This window comes from Leopardus geoffroyi, chromosome B4 (assembly GCF_018350155.1).
Source record: "Leopardus geoffroyi isolate Oge1 chromosome B4, O.geoffroyi_Oge1_pat1.0, whole genome shotgun sequence".
NCBI lineage: Eukaryota > Metazoa > Chordata > Mammalia > Carnivora > Felidae > Leopardus > Leopardus geoffroyi.
In genome coordinates, this window is record NC_059341.1 from 16,009,464 (window position 1) to 16,032,136 (window position 22,673).

The window sequence follows — 22,673 nt, forward strand, 5'->3', positions numbered from 1 at the left end:
AACTGGTAAATATTCAGCAATTGTGTGCACTGTTGTTAAACCACGGGTAAATATGGGGGGCCTGGGTGGCTTAGTCGGTTGAGCGTCCAATTCTTGATTTCGACTCAGGTCATGATCCCAGGGTTGCAGGATTGAACCCCGTCCCGTGTCAGTCTTCAAGAATGTGGAGGAGCTTAAGATTTTCTCTCTCCCTCTGATCATCTCCCCTGCTCATGCGCTCTTACTTTATAAAAGAAATAAAACAATAATAATAGTAATAGTAATAATAATAATAATAAACATTGGTAAATTCAAATCGGCCACAGTGGGGGTACTTACACCACCAAAATCGGCCAACGCTACAAATCAGGGCACCCTACTTCCCAAAAACAGTTTACCAGTACCAATGGCAACACCTCAGGGCCAACGGGGTTCTCAGAAGCCCAAAGTAACCCACAAATCCTTATGACTGTGATGTGCTCCTGACGCTCTACCTGGGGGATGCCAAACAAGCAAAGAAAACCCTAGTTCGGTACTAGGTTTGTCTCTAGCAACCAAAAATCACATGGTGCATATTATACAAGAGACACTGATCCAAGTGCAAAACTTATTAATGCATGTAATCCAAACAACAACCTCAGCGTTTTACAGACAGGAAATAAAGGCATGGGTTTAAGTAACAGCTAGCAGGTGCGAGAGGTGGGATTCAAACCCTTGAAAGAGTCCACGCTCTCATTCACAACACATTACACGGCTTCTCATATTCAATGAATAAAACGTTAATTTAATTATGTATCCGATTCCTCTTTGTATCTGCAACGCCCAGCGGTACCTGGCTCTTAAATTAATGGTTCCCAAATACCTCAGGGTATTTGAAGTTCACTGCACTGCTAGCTGAAGGTGTCTTCCAACCGTGTTTACTCAACACGACCACAATAAATTCTGAATTCCATACACTGGGTAGAATGCAAATATTCTCTAAATGGTACAACAGAAAAGATTACCGAAGGAAACATCATCTCCAATTAAGCACGCGAAACAATGTTTTTCTCTGGCTTCTCGGTCAACTGGGTGAAAAAGCCCATATGTTTTGGGATCTCACGTTCGGCACGCGTTCACATGAATTACAAACTCCAATGGTTCTTAAAAGAAAGCTCCCAAGAAAATGGAAAATTTGTGCCACGCTGAGCAATGCCTGCTCATTGCTCACCCTGGTTGAAAACCAACTTTGTTTTCTTTTTAAATAACTTAGCAAAAGTGTTTGGAGGAAATGACTTCACGACATTCATCAAAAGTATCTATTGTCACCTTCTTGCTGCATGTTCCACAGTGTTCCAGAGTGCAGTGTGGCAGAGGCGAGCACGGGGGGGGGGTGGGGGGGGTGGGGGGGGTGGTGGTGTGGGGAGCAGGGTGAGGAGGAGGTCAGCTCCCTCACATGCCTCATCCATGGAAAGGGAGTGGCCTAGCTTTGCAAGCCTTACTGTACTGACTTCAGAATTCCCTCCCCCTAATTCTGAAAACTCAGTGTAAATTTGGAAAATGGATGCTGTTGTTATTAATTGCACACAGAATTATCAAGTTTCGGTTAAGTTATTCTTTTCAAGGTGACAATTAGAAGCAAAAAAAAAAAAAAAATACCTGCTGTTTCTCTGTTCTAGTCAGTCTAAAGCAAGGAAAACACTAGAAAGAGTTGTTCATTATGAAACTCTCCCAGGCCGTCCTTGATAAGGAATAGAAATATTCTTTACTTATTATCTTTTTAATTATTGGTAATTTCAATGGATCATGAGGGCATTTTTAGAACGCTTTGAGTTATTTTTGGTCCCCCTTTCCTCCCAGAAAATTTGCAATATTTATTCTCTATCATTTGCTATTCAGTTCTCAATCATTCCCAGCAAATTCGTCTTCCTTTGAATTATAATATCAAAAGAAAATCTGGAACAACTTGCATGACCAAAAAATCAGTTGTAAGAGGTCAAAGTTCTAACAAAAGGGAATTAATGGCAAGAACTGAATATTCTACAGTAGGTAAAGTCATCCCATGTTTGACCACATTGCCTTAGCTTAACTGCTTTTAATCAAATCATGAAAAGATGCCCGAGAGTATGTGTTTATGAGCAACAGGATGTTCTTCAGAACAAAAATTTTCCCCAAGTTCAGGTTTATATTCAAGGAGAAGTTTCCTCTTACGATGACACTGTGCCATTATTCACTAGTTTATTTAATGAATACATAATGAACGCATATATATGCACTGGGAAATGTTCTGGAGCTTGGGATACATCAATGAACACACTACCCAGAAATCTCTGTCTTGTGAGGTTATGATCGTTGACCGCAAATCCTTAACATATTTACTTCCCAAAGACTAGCCACATAAACCCACAGTTCTTTGTGGACGAATTGATTCAGTCACCAAAACTGACAATTGGATGAATCTCATTCCAGGTGAAAAACGGTCCTCTTCCCAAGCCCCAGTAATTACTGTGCACAAAGCCCAAATACCTCATCTCATTCAAGGATGAGTCATGAAGGACTCAAGGACTCGGAGAGCTTATAATGTAAGATATAAATACATTCCCCACAGAGCTACTTGCATTCAAAATTGCCTTTCTATTTATTTATTTTTTAGGGAGATTGAGCGAGTATGAGCAGGGGAGGGGCAGAGAGAGAGAGAAAGAGACAGAGAGAAAGAATCTCAAGTAGGCTCCACACTCAGTGCAGAGCCCAGTGGGGGGTTTGATCCCACGACTCTGGGATCATGACCTGAGCCCAAATCAAGACTCGGATGCTCAACCGACTGAGCCACCCAGGCGTCCCCCAAAAGTGCCTTTTTAAAATGGACCCCTACAAACATCTTACACAACAAAACCACATACGGTATTTTAATTCTAAGTTAACCCCTCTATTTGTCTAAGTTACAACATAAAGTGAGAAGAAAGTCACCTGGAATGGTGACACAAATAAACCACAACAAGCCCTTACTCACCACTGGAAACATGTTAAAAATGTTCTCTCTAATTAGGATTTCATTTTTGCTTTCCACCTCGTAACTCATGTTGGTCCCAGCTGGAGTGTTATTCTGAGAAACAATGAAGTTTTGGGCAGCATCACAACAGGAGGCAAGTTTTGCTCTGCAAAGGATAAGAAAAAAAGCGAACCAAGGAATGAGATCAAAAAACCGGAAACAGAGGCTACAATGGAAAATGCAAGAGGGTTCTGCCATAGTGACTCTCAGGAAGAAGAGGCATCATTCACAGCGACATGTTCATCTCATTGCGTCCTAACTGGTCTGGATGGTGAAATGGTGGCCTGGCTGGAGAAAAGGGCAAAGAATGTAAAACACATTCAGGTAGGGACCCTCTCACCAGCAGAAAATACTCGTTGACATTACGGTTCACATATACAAATGTACGCCTAAGCTCCCGGCTGGGGGCACCGGTGGGGAAAGCCCGGGGGTCGACGCCCCCCTCCTGGGCAGCAGCGACTCCTCCACCCTGCTCCAGGCTGAGGTGCTGGATCTGGACGAGGACGAGGACGAGGACGAGGACGACCTGGAGGTGTTCAGTAAGGATGCCTCATTGATGGACATGAATTCCTTCAGCCCTATGATGCCAGCGTCTCCTCTATCAATGATAAACCAAGTCAAGTTTGAAGATGAGCCAGATTTGAAAGATCTTTTCATTACAGTTGATGAACCCAAAAGCCACGTTACCATAATTGAACCTTTTATTACTTACAGGATTACTACTAAGACATCTCGTGGGGAATTTAACTCCAGCGAATTTGAAGTTAGGAGACGTTATCAAGATTTCCTTTGGTGGGGCGCCTGGATGGCTCAGTCGGTTAAGCGTCTGACTTCGGCTCAGGTCATGATCTCACGGTTCGTGAGTTCGAGCCCTGCGTCGGGCTCTGTGCTGACAGCTCAGAGCCTGGAGCCTGTTTCAGATTCTGTGTCTCCCTCTCTCTCTCTGACCCTCCCCCGTTCATGCTCTGTCTCTCTCTGTCTCAAAAGTAAATAAACATTAAAAAAAAAAAAGATTTCCTTTGGTTGAAAGGAAAACTTGAGGACGCACATCCCACTCTGATTATTCCACCATTGCCTGAGAAGTTTATCATGAAAGGTATGGTGGGGCGCTTTAACGATGACTTCATTGAAACACGGAGGAAGGCGCTACGTAAGTTCCTGAACCGAATTGCTGATCACCCAACTCTAACATTTAATGAAGACTTCAAAGTATTTCTTACTGCACCAGCTTGGGAGATCTCTTCTCACAAGAAGCAAGGGCCTGGGTTACTCAGCAGGATGGGGCAGACAGTCAGAGCTGTTGCGCTGCAATGAGAGGAGTAAAAAGCCGCCCAGAAGAGTTCACGGAAATGAAAAACTTTGTTGAAGTTTTTAGCCAGAAAATAAATTTGATAGACAAAATATCTCAGAGAACTTACAAGGAAGAAAGGGAATGTTCTGATGAAATGAAAGAATATGGCCCAATTCATATTCTGTGGTCAGCGTCAGAAGAAGATCTGGTTGATACTCTAAAAGGGATTGCCAGCTGCATTGACAAATGCTGTAAGGCCACTGGAAAACGGATGTCTGGACTCTCAGAGGCCCTGCTTCCTGTAGTACATGAGTATGTACTTTATAGTGAAATGTTAATGGGTGTTATGAAAAGGAGAGACCAAATACAAGCAGAACTGGATCCAAAGAGGAAGCTTTGACCTATAAAAAGGCAGACACTGATCTGCTTACAGAAGAGATTGGAAAACTTGAAGATAAAGTGGAATGCGCTAATAACGCCCTGAAAGCACACTGGGAAAGATGGAGACATAATATGCAAGATGATATCAAGTCAGCATTTACAGATACGGCTGAGGAGAATATCCAGTATTATGAACAGTGCCTTGCTACACGGGAATCCTTCCTTGCATCACAGACTGACCTCCACTTGGAAGAAACCTCTGAAGATAAACCTGAATCCCACTGAGGACTTCTGTGCTATCTTTGGGAGACAGCATCTATTAGCCAAAGTTACTCTTTCTGGATGGACTGTGTCCTTTATAGAGTGGGTGAAAAACATTTAGCACTATCTGGAAAACCAACAGCTTGAAACTCAGGTATTCCAGATCATTGCCATGAATTGGATACACCCGTGTGTGTGTGTGTGTGTGTGTGTGTGTGTGTGTGTGTGTATACACACACACACGAATATATATACATGAATATATATATATATAAATATTTAGCTTAGTTTTTATTTTAAATTTATGTGCCAATAATTATATATAGAAAATTTTTTTTTTAATTTTTTTTTTCAACGTTTATTTATTTTTGGGACAGAGAGAGACAGAGCATGAACGGGGGAGGGTCAGAGAGAGAGGGAGACACAGAATCTGAAACAGGCTCCAGGCTCTGAGCTGTCAGCACAGAGCCCGACGCGGGGCTCGAACTCACGGACCGCGAGATCGTGACCTGGCTGAAGTCGGACGCTTAACCGACTGCGCCACCCAGGCGCCCCTATAGAAAATTTTTTGTCCAAATATTTGTTTGTGGAACATGTCCTTTTAAATATATCATGAAGACTCAGTTTCAATAAAAAGTTTAATATAAAACAAAACGAAACAAAACAAAAAAAACAAATGTACGCCTAAGGATCACGTTGTAACATTGAAGAGAAAATGACAGGATGCACTGTAATTATTTCATAGTAATTATAAGGTACGGAAGGTACATTAAGAACAGTGTTACAGTCACCAAAGCAACATGTAGTCATTTACTAGGAAACAAGCCCAATGAAAGGAAGAATCATTCAATACAGTGATTTGTTTCTGGCTTCAGTGGTTTAATTCACAAGCACAAAGTATTTATATTCAAGGTGTACAACTTCATGTTTTGACATGTTTGTACACTGTGGGACAGTCCCCACCACAATCGAGCTAACTTACCTACCCATCACCTCACATGGCTGTCTTCCCCCCTCCGCCTTGTTTTGTGGTGAGAACAGTTAAGATTTACTCCTTTGGCAAATTTCTAGCATACAATTTAGTATTGCTATCTACAGTCACGCTGTTGTAAAGTAACAGTGACTTTCTAAGTGAACTTAAAGTTGCCAGTCCTTATAGAAAGCCTAGAAAAATTTATTTATGTTAAAAAAATTTTTTTAAATGTTTATTCATTTTTGAGAGACAGAGAGAGACAAAGAGAGACAGAGCGTGAGCTGGGGAGGGGCAGAGAGAGAGGGAGACACAGAATCCGAAGCAGGCTCCAGGCTCCGAGCTGTCAGCACAGAGTCCGACGTGGGGCTCAAACCCGCAGACTGTGAGAACATGTCCTGAGCTGAAGTTGGATGCGTAACCAACTGAGCCACCCAGGCGCCCCAAGAAAAACGTAACTTAATACCAAGCTGTGTTTACAACTCCTACATGGAGCGAAACATTACTAATAGAACGTAGGCCCAGTCAGGTCCTTTCACGGGTCATCTGAGTTTTCCCCTGACCTCTGGCGGGTCAATCTAGATCCACTCAGAATTTCCATTTTGCTTCCATATTTTCTAGGGATGCAGGGCCCACAGCATCACCTGGCAATTATTCCAGAGTCTGATCAACCTTGAAGTCCAGGGATTCTCCCATTTGCACAACTCCACTCTCTCTTCACTTCAATCCATTTCCCTTGTTAGTTTTCATAGGATCCCTCCGTAAAAACACTTCATGTAATTGAAAATGGTAATAAATCAAGCAGAACTTGAACCTTTTCAATCTTGAAGCCTGCAGAGAAGTTTCTCTTTTCTCTCAGATTTTCCTCCTAGGACCAGTTTTTCATTATTTTAGTCATCTTGTTCCTCTTTAATTCTTCACTTATTTCTCCATATTACTTAAAAATAGGTATCAAACAGGCTCTTAAGACAGAGAACAAACTGAGGGTTGCTGGACAGGAGGTGGGCAGGGGATGGGGTAAACGGGTGATGGGGATTACGGAGGGCACTTGTGATGAGCACTGGGTGTTATATATAAGTGATGAGTCACAAAGCCCTACTACTGAAACTAATATTATACTACATGTTAACTAGAATGTAAATAAAAAATTGGAAAAGGAAAAATATATATAACAAAGCTGAATTCAATCCTAGCAAAAGGACAGTGAATATTCAGTGAAAAGGGCTGACTGTGGTCGCTGCTGACACCCTAGATTCATAACTGGTCCTTCCCCATTGGTTGGTTTTTGGTCTGGAACGGTATATTTTTGTACGTGTTCCTACTGAATTTTGTCTTTCTGAAAAAATACAATGCTCTAATCTGTCATGATCATGTTGAATTATATTCCAGTCTTTCTGAATTTCAGTAATTCTCAGGGTATAAAAAGTCAGTGCTGTGATATGATTTGTACCCTAAAATCAATATTTTCAACAATACTTATCAGTTCATCTATATCATTTAACTAGTACATTCTTCTTAATCGAATTCTATCACCGGCTTATCCCTCTTTGGATTTCAGAAACTATCATGTCTTAAAGATAGTTCATGGAGACTGACAAAAAGAAAAATTAAAAATGAAAGGATGTGTAGTCAAAAACATGATCTTAAGTAGTTTTTAATTATAAATTTAACTTCATAACAATTCGTACTGTGAAATCAAAATTCTTATGTGTTTATTATTTTAAATATCTCTTTTATGCAGCATTTTGAGCAAAGACAGTAGAATAAATTCTCTTTTACCTTTAACAAGTAGCTAAACTTCTCTAAGGATATTCAGTGCTTAAAAGAATATCGTAGGGGCACCTGGGTGGTTCAGTAGGTTAAGCGTCTGACTTCAGCTCAGGTCATGATCTCTCAGTTTGTGAGTTCAAGTCCCATGTAGGCCTTGTGCTGACAGCTCAGAGCCTGAAGCCCATTTAGGATTCTGTATCTCCCTCTCTCTCTGCCCCTCGCCCATTCACACCTTGTCTCCCTCTCCTTCAAAAATAAAATAAAACATTTAAAAAAAAAGAATATTGTATCACCAAAAACACTAACCACTGCATGCTTTGTGTTTTTTTATATTAATAGGTTTTTTCTGAAATTCAACTTTTAACATTGTATTATAAAATTTTCAAACCTATAGGAAAATGCAAAGAATTGGCCAAGAAGTACCTGAATAACTACCAGCTAGATTCTATAATTCACTTTTGCATTTGCCTTATTGTGTTATTATTGTGTATTCATCAATCCATTTTTGTTGTTATAGTTATCACAATTCAAAGTCAAATACAGATATCGGTACACTTCACTGCTAAAGATCTCAACACTTATATCATTATTTTGTTTACATTTGCGGGCTAATTTTACATACAATAAAATCATAAGCACATTTGATGAGTTTTGAAAAACGTACACACCCCTGTAACCCAACCCCTATCAAAATACAGACTCTTAACTACACCCTAGAGAATTCCCTCATATCCCTTCCCAACCTGTCTCTAGCCCTTACCCACCTCCAGATAAGCACTTTTGTCATTAGAGTTTTTGCCAAAGATTGGTTTGCTGGGGCGCCTGGATGGTGCAGTCGGTTGAGCATCCAACTTTGGCTCAGGTCATGATCTCACAGTTTCTGAGTTCAAGCCCTGCGTCGGGCTCGATGCTGACAGCTCAAGCTCAGAGCCCGGAGCCTGCTTTGGATTCTGTGTCTCCCTCTCTCTCTGCCCCTTCCCTGCTTGCAATCTGTCTCTCTCTCTCTCTCTCAAAAATAAGTAAACGTTAAAAAAAAAAAAAAGAAAAAGATTAGTTTGCCTGTTCTAGAATCCATATAAACAGAATCACATAGTGCATATGCTTTTGCATAAGACTTCATTCTCTCAGTATATAAATGCTTTTACAATCCATCTACATGGCTGTGTGTATCACTAGCTTGTTCTTTTTCATTGCTGGAGTACTATTCCACTGTATGGATATGCCAGAATTAAAAAAAAAATCACTATCAAAAATCAATGTGAAACACCTCATAATAACCTCCCAGGAAAAATATCAGAATAATTATCTCAAATTTCATTTGTGAAGCTTGTCTTCGCTGGCCAAAGGGACTTTGTAAGGCTTTATATTCAGTGGCAGAATTATAAATGCATGCTGTCACTTCCCAGCTCATCCATGCAGTAGAGACCCTGTGGTAGCCAGTGTCAGTATAAAGTTGAGGTACGTAGAGCAAAAAGAACAAAATGGAATTTTATCTCTGTTATCCCATTTCCCATCATTCCTAAACAGAGTCACTTCTGGTCTCTGGAGACTCTAAAGTCAGCTAGGTATGTTCACAATAATGAACAATTTTCCCTTCTTGTATAAAAAGAGCAGGAAACATTTAAAACATGGACTCTGTTGGTATTACCTACACGTGATGGTTAACTTGATGTGTGAGTTTGGACCAAGGCAATGCCCAGATATGGATAAAACACTATTTCTGGGTCCGTCTGTGAGGGTGTGTCCAGAAGAGATGAGCATCTGAACTGCTGGACTGAGTAAAGAAGACTGCCCTCCCTGCCCAGTGCAGGTGGGCATCGTCGAATCTGTTGATGGCCCGAGTACAACAAAAGATGGAAGAAGGCAAATCTGCTCCCTGCATGAGCTGGGCTGCCCATCTTCTCCTGTCATCAGACATCGGTGTCCGTCTTCTCCTGTCATCAGACATCGGTGCTCCTGGTTCTCAGACCTGCAGACTGAAGATGAGAACTCATACCCCCACACCCTCTCCCCCACTTCTTGGGTCTTGAAACTCAGACTAGAACCTTCACCATTGGCTTCTTTTTCTTCCAGGCCTTCAGTTTTGGTTCCCACCGGCCTTCCTGTGTCTCCAGCTTGCAGATGGCAGATAATGAGACTTCTCAGCCTCCACAACTGTGTGAGCCAATCCCTCAAAATACATCTCTATCTATCTAGATATATCCCACTGACTCTGTTCCTCTAGAAAGCCCCAATACAGATACAGGTACAAAGAAGCGGGCTGCTCCTGTGACAAATATGTACCAAAAAATGTACAAGTGGCTTTTGAACTGGATGACGGGGGGAGTTTTTAGACACATGCTAGAAAAGGCCTAGACTTCCACAAACAGAATTTTAAAGCTGTTTCTGTTACGAACTCAGGAAGAAAAGAGGAGCTCTGTAGAGAAAGATTCCATCTTCTTACAGAGTAAGAAGCAGAATACTGGAAGATACGTGGGTGCCACCTGACGGCTGTTCTGATGAGGTCTCAGATGGAAATGAGGGACATGTTACCATCAGAGGACAATGGAGAAGAGTTGATCCTTGTTACAAAGTGGCAAAGAACTTGGTTTTGAATTGTGTTTTGGCTCTAGAGTTTTGTGGAAGGTAGGTGCTCAAACTGGATATTTAACTGAGGAGATTTCTAAGCAAAATATTGAGGGAGTAGCTTAGTTCCTCTTGACTGCTTCTCACAACATGCAAGAAGAGAGAGATGACCGGAAGACCGAACTACTCACCAAGGGAGAAGCAGGACTTACAGATCTGGAAAATTCTCAGGCTACCCACATTGCAACAAAATGAGAAAGCATGTTCAGGAGAGAGCACTAAGAGGGTGCTCAAGAATCTGATAAGGAGATTAATATGGGTGTGAGCCAGACTTAATCAACCACCCAGCAGGAAGACTACCGGTTTGAACTGAAGAAGAGGGACGCAACAAGGAGAAAAGGAAGGCTGTCAGAGTGAGAACTAATAGGATGGGACCACAGAGCTATCTGGCTGCAAACACGCACTATTCTTCAAGATCAGGGAAGAATGACCCCAACATTGATTCAGGCTATCAGGGGTGCATCCTTGGTTTCAAGAAGGGAGATATGCCTTTGACAGGCCAGACAGCCTCTGCTCAAAGCTGTGCAGGTGGGGCCGCTTGGGGACCCATCCTTGCCTGCAGAGCTTGGGGACAGGACCCCAACCCAGTGGGCCTGGAGGGCGGGGCCCAAGAGTTCAGGAAGTTTGTCTTGCTAAGTGCTGCACCTGCTTGGGACCTGTCATTCTCTCCTTTCCTAGTTTCCCCTTTTGAAATGGGAATGTCTATCCTATGCCTGTCCCACCAGGGTTATTTTGAAGCACATGCCTTGTCTGGTTTGACACAACTGGAGAGGAATTCTGCTTCAGGATTAACTGTACCTCGAGCTCACTCCTATCTGATTTAGGGGATATTTAGATGAGACTTTGGACTTCAGAGTTGATGCTGGAACCAGTTAAGATTTTGGGAGCTGTTGGGATGGAATAGATGCATTTTGCATATGAGAAGGACATGAATTTGGGGGGACTGCGCGTAATACATCATGGACAAAACATCTGTGTCCTCCTATAGACATCCTACCCGCCACAAGATGGTGTTAGAAGGTGGGGCTTGTGGGAGGTGATTAGGATTAAGTGAGGTCACAAGGGTGGAGCCCTAATGATGGATTAGTGCCCTCAGAGAGTCCTCAGAGAACCTGCTTCCCCTCTCTGCTCTCCGCCCCATGAAGCACAACAAGAAGGCTCAGTCTGCAACCTCGAAGAGGGTCCTTACCAGAACTCGACCATGCTGGCCCTGATCTCAGACTTTTTAGCCTCCAGAATGGTGAGACTAGCCACCTAGTCTATGGAACTTTGTTATAACAGCCCAAACTGACTAAGACACTAGAAAATATGGTCTTTACCATGACACCTAAATTGTCCAAACTGTGTGGTTTCATATTCCACAATAGTAAATGTCCAACAAGGCCAGCATGCACAAACCACACACTTGGAAAGCACCCTAGACTTTCCAGAGCATTTTCACATCCACTTATGTCATCTGATTCCCGTGACAACCAGGGAAACAGAAAAGATTATTCTCATTTCAGAGATGAGAAAACTGGAGTTGAGAGAGGTTAAATGACTTGACCGAGGCACCCAGCTTATAAATGACCCCGACCCAAGTCTCCTCTGACATTCAATTCTCTGCAGTTTACACGAGAGTATGTTATAATTGGGGGTGGGAGGTGGGGGGTAATAATCTCATTGGGAGTTTCTTCCTTCAGGACGCTTTCCATAATGGCACCACCACAACATAATGGTTCCCCCAAATAATGTTGGTAACGCCTCACTGAAAACTTGCCCATTCACAACTCAAAGGTGGCAAGAAGTTTACATATAAATACTCCAATCCTATACATAACTGAGATATTCAAGGCTATTGTTTTACATGACACACAGGGTCCCCCAGGGAATCAAGGTTAAAGCGGTCCAGCCAACGTGCTTCCCCGTGTCAAAGGGAGAAGAAATCCCCAGCTTGATGATGGTCTAATGCTTGTTGTTTCATACCTTCAGACAACTTCCTCTATACACTCCGGTTTCAAAAAGGAAAGATTAGGGGCACCTGGTTGGCTCAGTCGTTAAGCGACAGACTCTTGGTTTCAGCTCAGATCGTGATCTCACAGTTGGTGGGATCAAGCCCCACATCAGGCTCTGTACTGAGTGTGGAGCCTGCCCGAGACTCTCTGTCTCTGCCCCTCCACCCCTCCTTTCTCTCAAAAATAAATAAATAAAAGGGGGGGTGGGGAAGCAAAGATTACTCCCCTCCATGCCCAGGAAAGAACCATATGGAGTTCCAGAACTGAAAGAATTTACATACTTTCCCACGTGCTTACTTCTCAAGAAGCAGGTTGGTCCCGAAAGAATCGGGCTTAACCCCTGTAGCCTAAACCTAAAATGACGGAGTCCGGAAAATGTGCACATCATCTCCGTATCACGTCTGGTCCAGGAGATACCCTTCTGAGAAGGGGATCTTTCTTAGAACCGCAGAAATACCTTTTTCTTTTACACTGCCAGGGCTGAGTGTTTCCTTTGTTTTTGTTTTGTTTATTTTGTTTTGTTTTGTTTTCCTATCCATTTGAGGTCTCAGGTCAGAATGCTTCTTTGGTTCTAAATGGGATGCTTCCTGGATTTCCATGAAATGTTGATGAGCGCCTCAGGCTTAGAGCGTGACGGGCTGTGGAATACACTTGTGAATACTAACGACCTGACCGCCCCAGCTCGGAGCTCACAGGCGTCTCTTCTGTTTATCAAACTCCCCCAAACTCCTTAATAAGATGTGGGACGGTCAGGGTGAGGCAGAGGGTACAGGCACTTGCTGAGTGTTAATAAATAGCACACTTCCTCTGAGATCCATTCTCGAAGACTCTAACAAGGATCCGAGGAAAGGGAGCTTTAAAACTTAAGCGCTTGTACAACCTAATCATCCTCATCAGGTCCAAAACAGTCACATTTCTTTTCCGTCACCAAAACCACCACATGCTTGGGCTAAGCAATACACCAACTCACTGCCTCTTTCCTCGTGATGTCCCCCGCCCCCCGCTTTTTTCTTTTTTGGTCTTTCTTCTGTGTCTACTCTCCATTCTACAATTCATTGATTGACCACTAAGAAAAATATCAAACGCTTAGCGCACTCTGACTATATGCTAAATATTTCACATATATTATCTCACTAAGCCCCACAATAACCCTACAAAATAGGCAGAGTTGCCACTTGTTTTACAGTGGAGGACGACCCAGGCTTGTCAGAGGTGAGGAGGTCACACATCACATATTCATTCATACGTACTTAGCACGGGGGTAGTTACTGAGCACTGGGAGATGCCCTGTCTACACATGAATGAATAAACCCAGCACTGCCTCTGTCTTAATGGTATTGGCGATCTAGTAAGGAAGAAAATAAATAGGTTTTCAAGGATGCACGGGAAAGGTAGCTGTTTATGACACCCGCCCTCAAATACGCGGCGTTGCTACGTTGATTATTTTGACCTGCAGGCAGTTGAAAAGCAGCAAATGCAGGAAGTTTTCTTTGAATTCCCCTTATCTGCCTAAAGGAGCTTAATAGTCATAAATCCCCTGCTCAGTAGTTCCACCAACGAGGGAAGATGGGTCCTTATCGCAGGAGAGGAAACGAGACATCACACGCAGACTTTGTCGTAAACTATCACACCTCCCAACCGGTCTCCTAAGAACCCTCATCTTTCCTAAAACCCACTGACTCTCCCCTAAGAGGCCTACGTGCCCCTGCTCTTTCCCCATGAGGATGGGATCTCAGCCTGAATTTGAAGTCCCCTCGGGGAGACACTCATCTTTCCGTGGGTGTCACCCACGGGGTCTACATGTCCATAATGTTCTATTTGTTTTTCTCACTCATTTCTCTTTCGTTACAGGGGTTTCAGCCAAGAACTCAGAAGGGGAGAGGAAAATCCTTTTCCTCCCCAGAAACTGTAGAACAGTAAAGGGTAAGGCCGAGATTCAAACCCAGAACTCAAACCCTTACTATAAAGCCCCTCTCAGCCAATGCCCTACAAAGTACCATGATGTGCAATGCTCCCTACAAAGGAATTGGGGGACATTAAATAAGCAAAGTGTGCTAGTTTGAACCACTGTATCTTACACTCTAATAGATTTTTCTAGAACCCTCCAGTTCATAATTGGAAGCCCTGTCAAAAAAATTAAGAGAGCACTGCGGGCTCAAAGGGCCTTTTGTATCCTGTAACTATCGGTATCACATGACATGACATCCTGGCCCCGTCTCCACGCACCTCGTCACACTCTCGTGGCTGCACTGGGCTCTGTGTGAGTCTGGGAGTTTGTGTGTGAGGCTGTGTGTGCAGCACGGTGGTGTGGGGGCATGGGGAAGGTGGAAGAGAAAGAATAATTTGGAACTGGAGTGCCTGGGTGGCTCAGTCGGTTAAGCATCCAACTCTCGATTTTGACTCAGGTCACGAATTCACGGTTCGTGAGTTCAAGCCCTGCCTCGGACTCCGCGCCGACGGTGCTGAGCCTGCTGGGACTCTCTCTCTCTCCTCTCTCTGCCCCTTCAGCACTCTCTGTTACTCAAAATCAATAAATAAACTTGAAAAAAGAAAGAAGGCTTTGGTATGAGAGGTTGAGAATAAGTCATCCCTGGCACAGAGGCTTTGAGGAATGAATAAGATTTCCAATCAGGTTTTAAATGGACTCGTGATAACAGCAGCGTGTAGTGGCTTACTAAAATTCAAATGTGATGTGAACCACATAATTAAAGGAACAGAGGCCACACAAAGTGGGGAGAGATGCACCGTCCTCTGTCGTGCTCAGGCGACACTCCGTGTGCTTGGGTCTGTTGTGTAAACTCTGCTTTCAAAAGCACATTGAGAAGCCAGGGCCTGTCTGGAGGCAGCAGGTCTGCTGGTGGAAGAACTGAAATTTGTGACAGGTTGAAAGCAAAACAAAACAAAACAAAACAAACTAACAACGTCCAGATTGGAGAAGGACAGATGCCTTCTCCAATTAATAGCTGCCTGCAAATATTATATGTATGTGTGTGTATATATATATATATATATATATATATCCAGAAGGAATTAGATTTAACTTGTGCGAGTGTAAGATCCAGAATTAGGACCCATGCACAGAACAATTGAGCACATATTCGCTGGGCTCTCATCAGAGGACGGTCCTGAGGATCACACCTTACAACTCAGCACAAATACGAGTCAAGTATGGATAGGCCCTGGCCTCTGGGACCTTACGTACATTAGGAGGGACAGACACAAAATGTAACTGGTATTTCACTGTCATTTCAGGATCATACAGGTTGACACAAGATGAGGCTATGATAAGAAGCGGAGGAAGGGCACGGCAGATAAGCCGGGGGAACAGGGAATATTGTGTGAAGGTGTTAGTACAGCGTTCAGCACACAGGAGACACAAGAGAAATATTTGTTCAATGAGTGAATGGTCTTGTGTTTGTGAGCATGGACAACAGGGGCGGGAGGCCAGCCAGGAAGGCCCATTGGGGGGTCTATGACTAGAGTTTATGTAACTAAAGATTAAAAGGGCCTCCACTAAGCAAGTGATTCTAGGGTGAAAGGGCAGGGGTGGGGGAAGATGTGAGATCTATTTAATGAATGAAAAAATGTGGATGAGAGACAGACAAAGGTGGCCAGGAGAGAAGACGATGGCCCCACCAGAAATTACTGCCAAACTCAACGTCACGAAAATTTTCCCCAATGTTTTCTTCTAAGAGTGTTATAGTTTTTGTCCTTAAGCTGAGGTCTTTGATCCATTTTGTGTTAATTCTTGCATATCACGTGAGGAAGGGGTCCAACTTTATTCTATGCGTGTTGTTATTTTCTGCACCATTGTTTGAACAGACTGTCCTTTCTCCATTGAATGGTCTTGGCAAAAATGAATTGGCCATATACGGGAGGTTTATTTCTATTCTATTCTGTTTATCTATATGGCTGTCCTGATGCCAGTAACAAAGTAAATGTGTTTTATACATGACATTTAATCCCCATAATATTCTTTTGAAGTAGACATTCTTATTTTCATTTTATAATCGAGGAAACAACCTCAGAAAAATTAATTCCCTGAAGGAATCACAGCTAGTAACTGGGAGATTAAAGATTTAAGCCCATCCAATTCCAAACACTGGAAATAAAATCAAGTTCCTAGAAAGACATTTCTCCCCGGGGAATTGAACCCAGACAGTTAAAAGCACTGAAACAAAATAAACTTATAACTCTGCAAAGTTGAAACTCTTTTAAAAAGCAAAAACAAAAACAAAAACAAAAGATAATGGCTGCACGACAGGGTGCTTCTCCAGATTTTCCAGGACGCTTGATGTTCCCCAGGGGAATTCCTTTATTCCCAAGCTTCTAAATTTTTGAAGAAGAGGAAACGATTTAATTAATCCAGAAAATATTTTTCAGCTTTGAGTTTTTACATGAGGCCTAGCTGCAGAGGAAAGGAGAAAGACGAGAGAGAAAGAACAAAGCAAAACTGCGGGGAAACCAAGAAAATAAAAACAGACATAAAAGTGACACAGAGAGGAAGAAAACTCCGCGAAAAGCAGAGGGGACGAAGACAGAGGCAGGAGACCGTCTCTCTCTCTCTCTCTCTCTCTCTCTCTCTCTCTCTCACACACACACACACACACACGACCAGGACACAGAGACCCATCAGAGAGAGAAATGCAAACATTCACGTGATCCCCAATTTCCAGATGCAGAAGCCGAGACAGACTAAGTTTCTTGTCTGAGGTCATACAACCAGGACTCCTATTTAAACCCCAGTCAACATGTGTGTGCTCTTACCCACTGCTCTACACTTCCTCTAAATGTTGCCTTACGCCACACAAATCAGAGACCCACAGAGGGAGAAGAGTCACTGACATAAGACCTGTAGATAAAGGCTCTGACCATCACGGGAAAATACCTGCCTCTTGAGACATTTTGTAAAGTGTGATTAAGTATGCAAACTGCTGAATCTTCATGATTACATGCATAAGAGAGTAAAACAGTATCCAAATCCATCCCTTGGGGGCCAAACCAGACGGATACAGGTTAAAAGGCTGAGAGGTGGGAACTGGCATTCATTTACAGAGTCAAGGCCAAGGCTGAAGATTCTTGTCCAGGCAGGAGTTTTCTCCGGGGCTGGGAGTGAAGGCAGAGCTCCTAACCCAAAGATAGGGTCTGACACTGAGAAGAACAACTATGAACAGTGAGCACTAAGAGAGTAGAGTCACGAATCAAGTTTAGTGACATGGGACAGTATTCAGGGTAAACTCAATTATTCACTCATTTGTGTGTATATTTAGTGAGCAAATGAAGCTCACAGTACTATTCTCTGTACCAGGGATATCATTTAAAAATTTTTTTAAGTTTATTTATTTATTTTGAAAGAGAGAGAGAGAGAAAATCCCGAGAAGGCTCCATGCTGTCAGCACTGAGCCTGATGCAGGGCTCAAACTCCCCAACCGTGAGATCATGACCTGAGCCAAAACCAAGAGTCAGATGCTTAACCAGTGAGCCAGCCAGGCATCCCAGGATATAATTTTTAAAAAAAGAGGGGCGCCTGGGTGGCGCAGTCGGTTAAGCGTCCGACTTCAGCCAGGTCACGATCTCGCGGTCCGGGAGTTCGAGCCCCGCGTCGGGCTCTGGGCTGATGGCTCAGAGCCTGGAGCCTGTTTCCGATTCTGTGTCTCCCTCTCTCTCTGCCCCTCCCCCGTTCATGCTCTGTCTCTCTCTGTCCCAAAAATAAATAAACGTTAAAAAAAAAAATTAAAAAAAAAAATAAAAAAAGAATGAATGCCAAAGGAGAGCATGCGGTCCGATGGGAGAGAGACGACAGCAGACAATTAGAACATCACACCATCGGCCCTACACCGTGGTGGGGGAGCAGAGGTGAGGAGCTGGGCTAGGCCATGCCAGGCCAGCTGCATACCCCTGATGCAGAAGTGCCTGGAAGGGTAACACTGCAGCCCAGTGGGAACTTCCTTTTGTGAAAACCAGCAGACCTTTGAGACTGACATGATGTCACTGCGACGTACAGAGGGCACCAACTAAGGTCTGGGCTCCTTCTTCACCCCCCAAGGGCTACATAAACCACAGAAACTTTCGGTGCTGCTCCAAGCGGAATAAATAATCCACTTACTTGAATTCTTAATCTTGTGTTGATGTTTTGCTGGTTCAATCATAACGCAGAGTAAAAGCGAGTTTAATGGAGTCTGATTCCATATGCTCACAAACCCAAGGACCTGGGCCAGCCCTTGAACAGGAGCCCATAGGAAGGTATCCAATCCCAACCCGGGGTGCCAGGGCTCAGCACTCCTGAAGAAGCAAGGCTTAAGTGAAAAGCCAAAAGATGAGCAGAAGTCGGCAAGGCAAGAGAAAGAAACGGAGAGGCCAAGGCTGTTTGGGAAAGTGCATACGGGGAGTGTGAGAGCCCAGAGGAGAAAAAGAGCATAGAACATGCAAAACGCTGCAAGAAATTCCATCTGGCTTGGGAGACACGGTACTAGGTGGGGAACACTGCAGAACTATATCATGAAAAATCTTAGCAGCAAGGCAAGGTAAACAATTTGGCTTTCTTCTACAGGAAAGGGCAAGGTGCTTGGGCCTTGGGTAAGACAGTGACCCTAGAAGATACGGGAGAGGCTACAAAGTCATTGTTTCCAGCCACTGGGACGATCCAACAAATTCTAGAGCAACAACAGATAACCAGAACACCAGTTAAGAGACAACTAGGCAACAGTTAAAAGATAATTAGAGCAGCTATATCAGTTAGGGCTCTCCCAAGAAACAGAAGCAGTAGTCTATCAGTGTATGTATGGATGGATGTAGCTATCTATCTATCTATGTATCTATCTAAAGAAGCTTATTTTCAGGGATTGGCCCACACAATTGTGGGGCTAGCCAGTCGAAAAATCTGTAGGGCAGGAGCCAGGCTAGCCATTCAGGCAAGAGTTGATGTTGCAGTCTTGAAGCAGAATTTCTTTTCTGGGAAACCTGTTGTTGCCCTTAAGGATATCAACTGATTGAGTCAGGTCTGCCCACCTGATGGTGGGTAATCTCCTTTACCTAAAGTCAACTGATGGTAGATGTCAACCCCACGGATAAAGTACCTTCACAGAAACACCTAGATTAGCATTTGATGAACGAGCTGGACACTAAAGCCGAGGCGAGGGGACACAGAAAAGGAACCATCTCAGTGACTCAGATCAGAGTAGGGATAGAGAACAGAGGAAAGCAGATCAGTTTGAAACACACTTGGGATGTAGAGTTGTTACAGTTTTGTGGTTGCCTGGAAATAGACTGAAGGACAAGTGTCAAGGGTTTCTGACACAGGCCACCGGGAGAAGGGGCGTGGCTTCCCTGACTCAGGGAGGGCACTGGCCTTTTCATAACAAAGTGGTGACCTTTGATCGGTTCTATTCATACTAAGGCTGGCTCATTAAGGGGAAATGGAATCACACTGCCCAGGGAGAACTGGAGTTAAATCTAGAAGTTAGACTGTGAAAAAGCAGGGCTGAGAAGTCTCTGAAAGGAGGAGAGACATTCAAGCACCTGGCTGGCTTCAGATGCCCTTCTGCATGAGGGCAAAGCTGTGGCCTGACTGCCCCCTTCCCGGCCCCTGCTTCTGCTCCGGGTCACATGACTGTCCCCTGCCTTTTTAAAATTATTAGGTTTGGGGCGCCTGGGTGGCACAGTTGGTTAAGCGTCCGACTTCAGCCAGGTCACGATCTCGCGGTCCAGGAGTTCGAGCCCCGCGTCAGGCTCTGGGCTGATGGCTCAGAGCCTGGAGCCTGTTTCCGATTCTGTGTCTCCCTCTCTCTCTGACCCTCCCCTGTTCATGCTCTGTCTCTCTCTGTCCCAAAAATAAATAAACGTTGAAAAAAAAAATTAAAAAAAAAAATTATTAGGTTTAAAGTCAATTGCGAATTACGTAAGTGTGGAAAACACAAGTTCTAAAAATACGAAATCAACTGCTAAGATGAATGTTCAGATTTCTGAATATATTTTACTCTGCAGACCAAAAACTAAAAAAAAAGACAGAAAAAAATCCAGGTCACTGCCCTTCATGTGCCATGCGTGAAGAGAATGTCAAGGACTCATTTATACGAAACCTTTATTGACAGAATTTATACTGCCACTTGGTCAGATATTTTGAAGGGGAGAAAAAGGGAGAGTAAGAAACCTTTTTGTTTGTTTCAGATTTTGTCTGGCAACATATTTAAGATCCTGAATTAATTTTCTGAACCCTGTGAAAACAGAGTTGTATCATGATAATGGGACTCAATCTTACGCATAAGTGCACTAACATGTTATTCTGTGAAGCATCTCCTGAGGAAGTGTGTTCAGTATATTAGGTTTACACCACTTTCTTTCCTAAAAAGGTCTCATTATTTCATAATTTTTAACTTACTAAGCCAAAACCTAATTGTATGATTCAGTGAAAAGTGACGCACGCGTACCACAAAGGGCTCCTTCTGGGCTAAGGATGGGAGTCTCCAGTCCTGGATTGTTAGAAGGACAGGTAAGAGGCCGGTTCAGCCCACAGCCATTTAATGAGCCTGATTCAAATGCACAAATGAGCCCTAAGTGCTCCTAGAAAGCCACCGAAGGCCAACCCACATCTCAGGCGCCCATCCAGGACGGCACTCGTGGCTCCCTGTGCAATCTACTCTCTTCTGCTCTTTTGGCTTCAGCCCCAAACTCAGCTTCTGTTTCTGCCTGGCCTCTGGGAACTCTATACTTATTTTCTTGCTGTTTCTGGCTTTCCTCCACATCCTGACTTTTAATCTCTGCCCCCAGGCGTCACACAACAGATAAAATCCTCCAGTCCTACTCTGAGCTTGACAGCCCTTATTCTGGCCCAATGGGGGGCTAAATCATCTGGAGAAAGGGCAGAATGTGGAACTCTTTGCTCTGCCTGTCATCAGGCTGATTCATTTTCAGGCAACTCAGAGTCATTCCTGGTTAGACATGAGAGGATGCTACCACATTACCAAAGAGAGGGAGGCAAGCCATAGGCTGTGCCTACAAAAGTCCATCCTTTTCTATTGCAAATAATGCACAGAAAGATTATAACCTAGAAAGTTGAAGCTTAGTATCTCCTGCTCTGTGTGACCTACTTTCCATCAATGAAAAGATGAAAGAACATTGAAACAGAACAAACTAAATAGGAAATGCTGGCCCTTATCAAACGGCATGGGATAATCCGCATGAAATGCATCACAAAAGCAAAACTGAGGCTTAGAAATGTTTACATGTTTCCCTAGGCAGAGGATCGGAAGTGAAACTATCAGCGCTTTTATTGCAACTCATAGACGTGCTATATTTACGACAAATGACAAAAGTTTAAACTATTTATAGTGAAATATTAATTGTAAGCTAGAAAGATGATGTTAAACTGAAAACAGTAATAGCTCTCATGTATTGAGACTTTAACATATAACAAACTCTGTATTAAATGTTTTACATATGCAATATTCATAAAAACTCCCTGAGGAAGGTATTATCTCTTACCAATCAAGAGACCGCCCAGGAGAAGTGGCTTAGCCAGAGAGTGTTAGTGATGATGTCACAAATAAATTACTCAAAGGCCTCCTGTGAAAGGTGCCTTCAAGATTTTCTAATGGGGGGCACCTGGGTGGCTCAGTGAGTTAAGGGTAGGACTCTTGGTTTCAGCTCAGGTCATGATCTCACAGTTTTTGAGTCCAAGCCCTGCATCGGGCTCTGTGCTGACAGTGTGGAGCCTGTTTGGTGTTCTGTCTCCCTCTCTCTCTGCTCCTCCCTTGCTTTCTCTCTCTCTCTCTCTCTCTCTCTCTCAAAATAAATAGAAATAAACTAAAAAAAAAAAAAAAGATATTCCAGTGGGGACTCAGCCATTTATAGGGGAGACCAAAGTGAAAATGAAATGAAAGACTATGGAAAACAAACAGGAAAGGTCAATGATAAGATGTGTGGGGCCAACCTAAGGCTGAGCCCGGGCTTTCGAGCTCAGAAACCAGTCTGTGCTTCCCAACCCCTAGTTCCTGACCCATTTTTAGAACCATCTAGAAAGACTCTTGGTTCCTCCCAATGAAAATACGCTCTGATCATTACTTTGCACTTTATAAAACATGTGATGACAGATTAGCCAGGTCTATTAAGTAATCACCCACACAAAATGGAAATTCATACTAGCGATCAGTGTTTTGAAGGAGAAATTTGCAATTACCAGACAGCAGCACTGACCTAATCAGGCTGTTCAGGGAAGGCCTTCTCAAAGAAGGGATGACTGATTTGGGATCTGAAAGATGAGCACATATTCACTCAGGGAGGTCAGGGAGGCAGAAGGGAGGGTGCTCCATAAAGGCTCTATGGCTGGAGCACAGAGTACATTTGATGAAGAAAAAGACCAACAAAAGTGGAACAATA

General features: G+C 43.4%; 2 protein-coding genes across 2 annotated transcripts in view; one reads left to right on the plus strand and one right to left on the minus strand.

Moving 5' to 3' along the window:
• Window positions 1–22,673, minus strand: part of ST8SIA6 (ST8 alpha-N-acetyl-neuraminide alpha-2,8-sialyltransferase 6) — a 150,001-nt gene that overhangs the window by 8,587 nt on the left and 118,741 nt on the right. Inside the window, exon 5 of the mRNA XM_045463406.1 lies at window positions 2,969–3,113. Coding sequence (XP_045319362.1) covers window positions 2,969–3,113 — 145 coding nt within the window. The remainder of the gene's footprint in view (window positions 1–2,968; window positions 3,114–22,673) is intronic.
• On the plus strand, window positions 3,422–5,154 carry LOC123590345 (sorting nexin-7-like). Its single transcript, XM_045463407.1, is given in 4 exon segments — window positions 3,422–3,799; window positions 4,030–4,310; window positions 4,313–4,684; window positions 4,687–5,154. Coding segments are annotated over 4 exon segments (1,167 nt in total). The 5' UTR covers window positions 3,422–3,563; the 3' UTR covers window positions 4,965–5,154.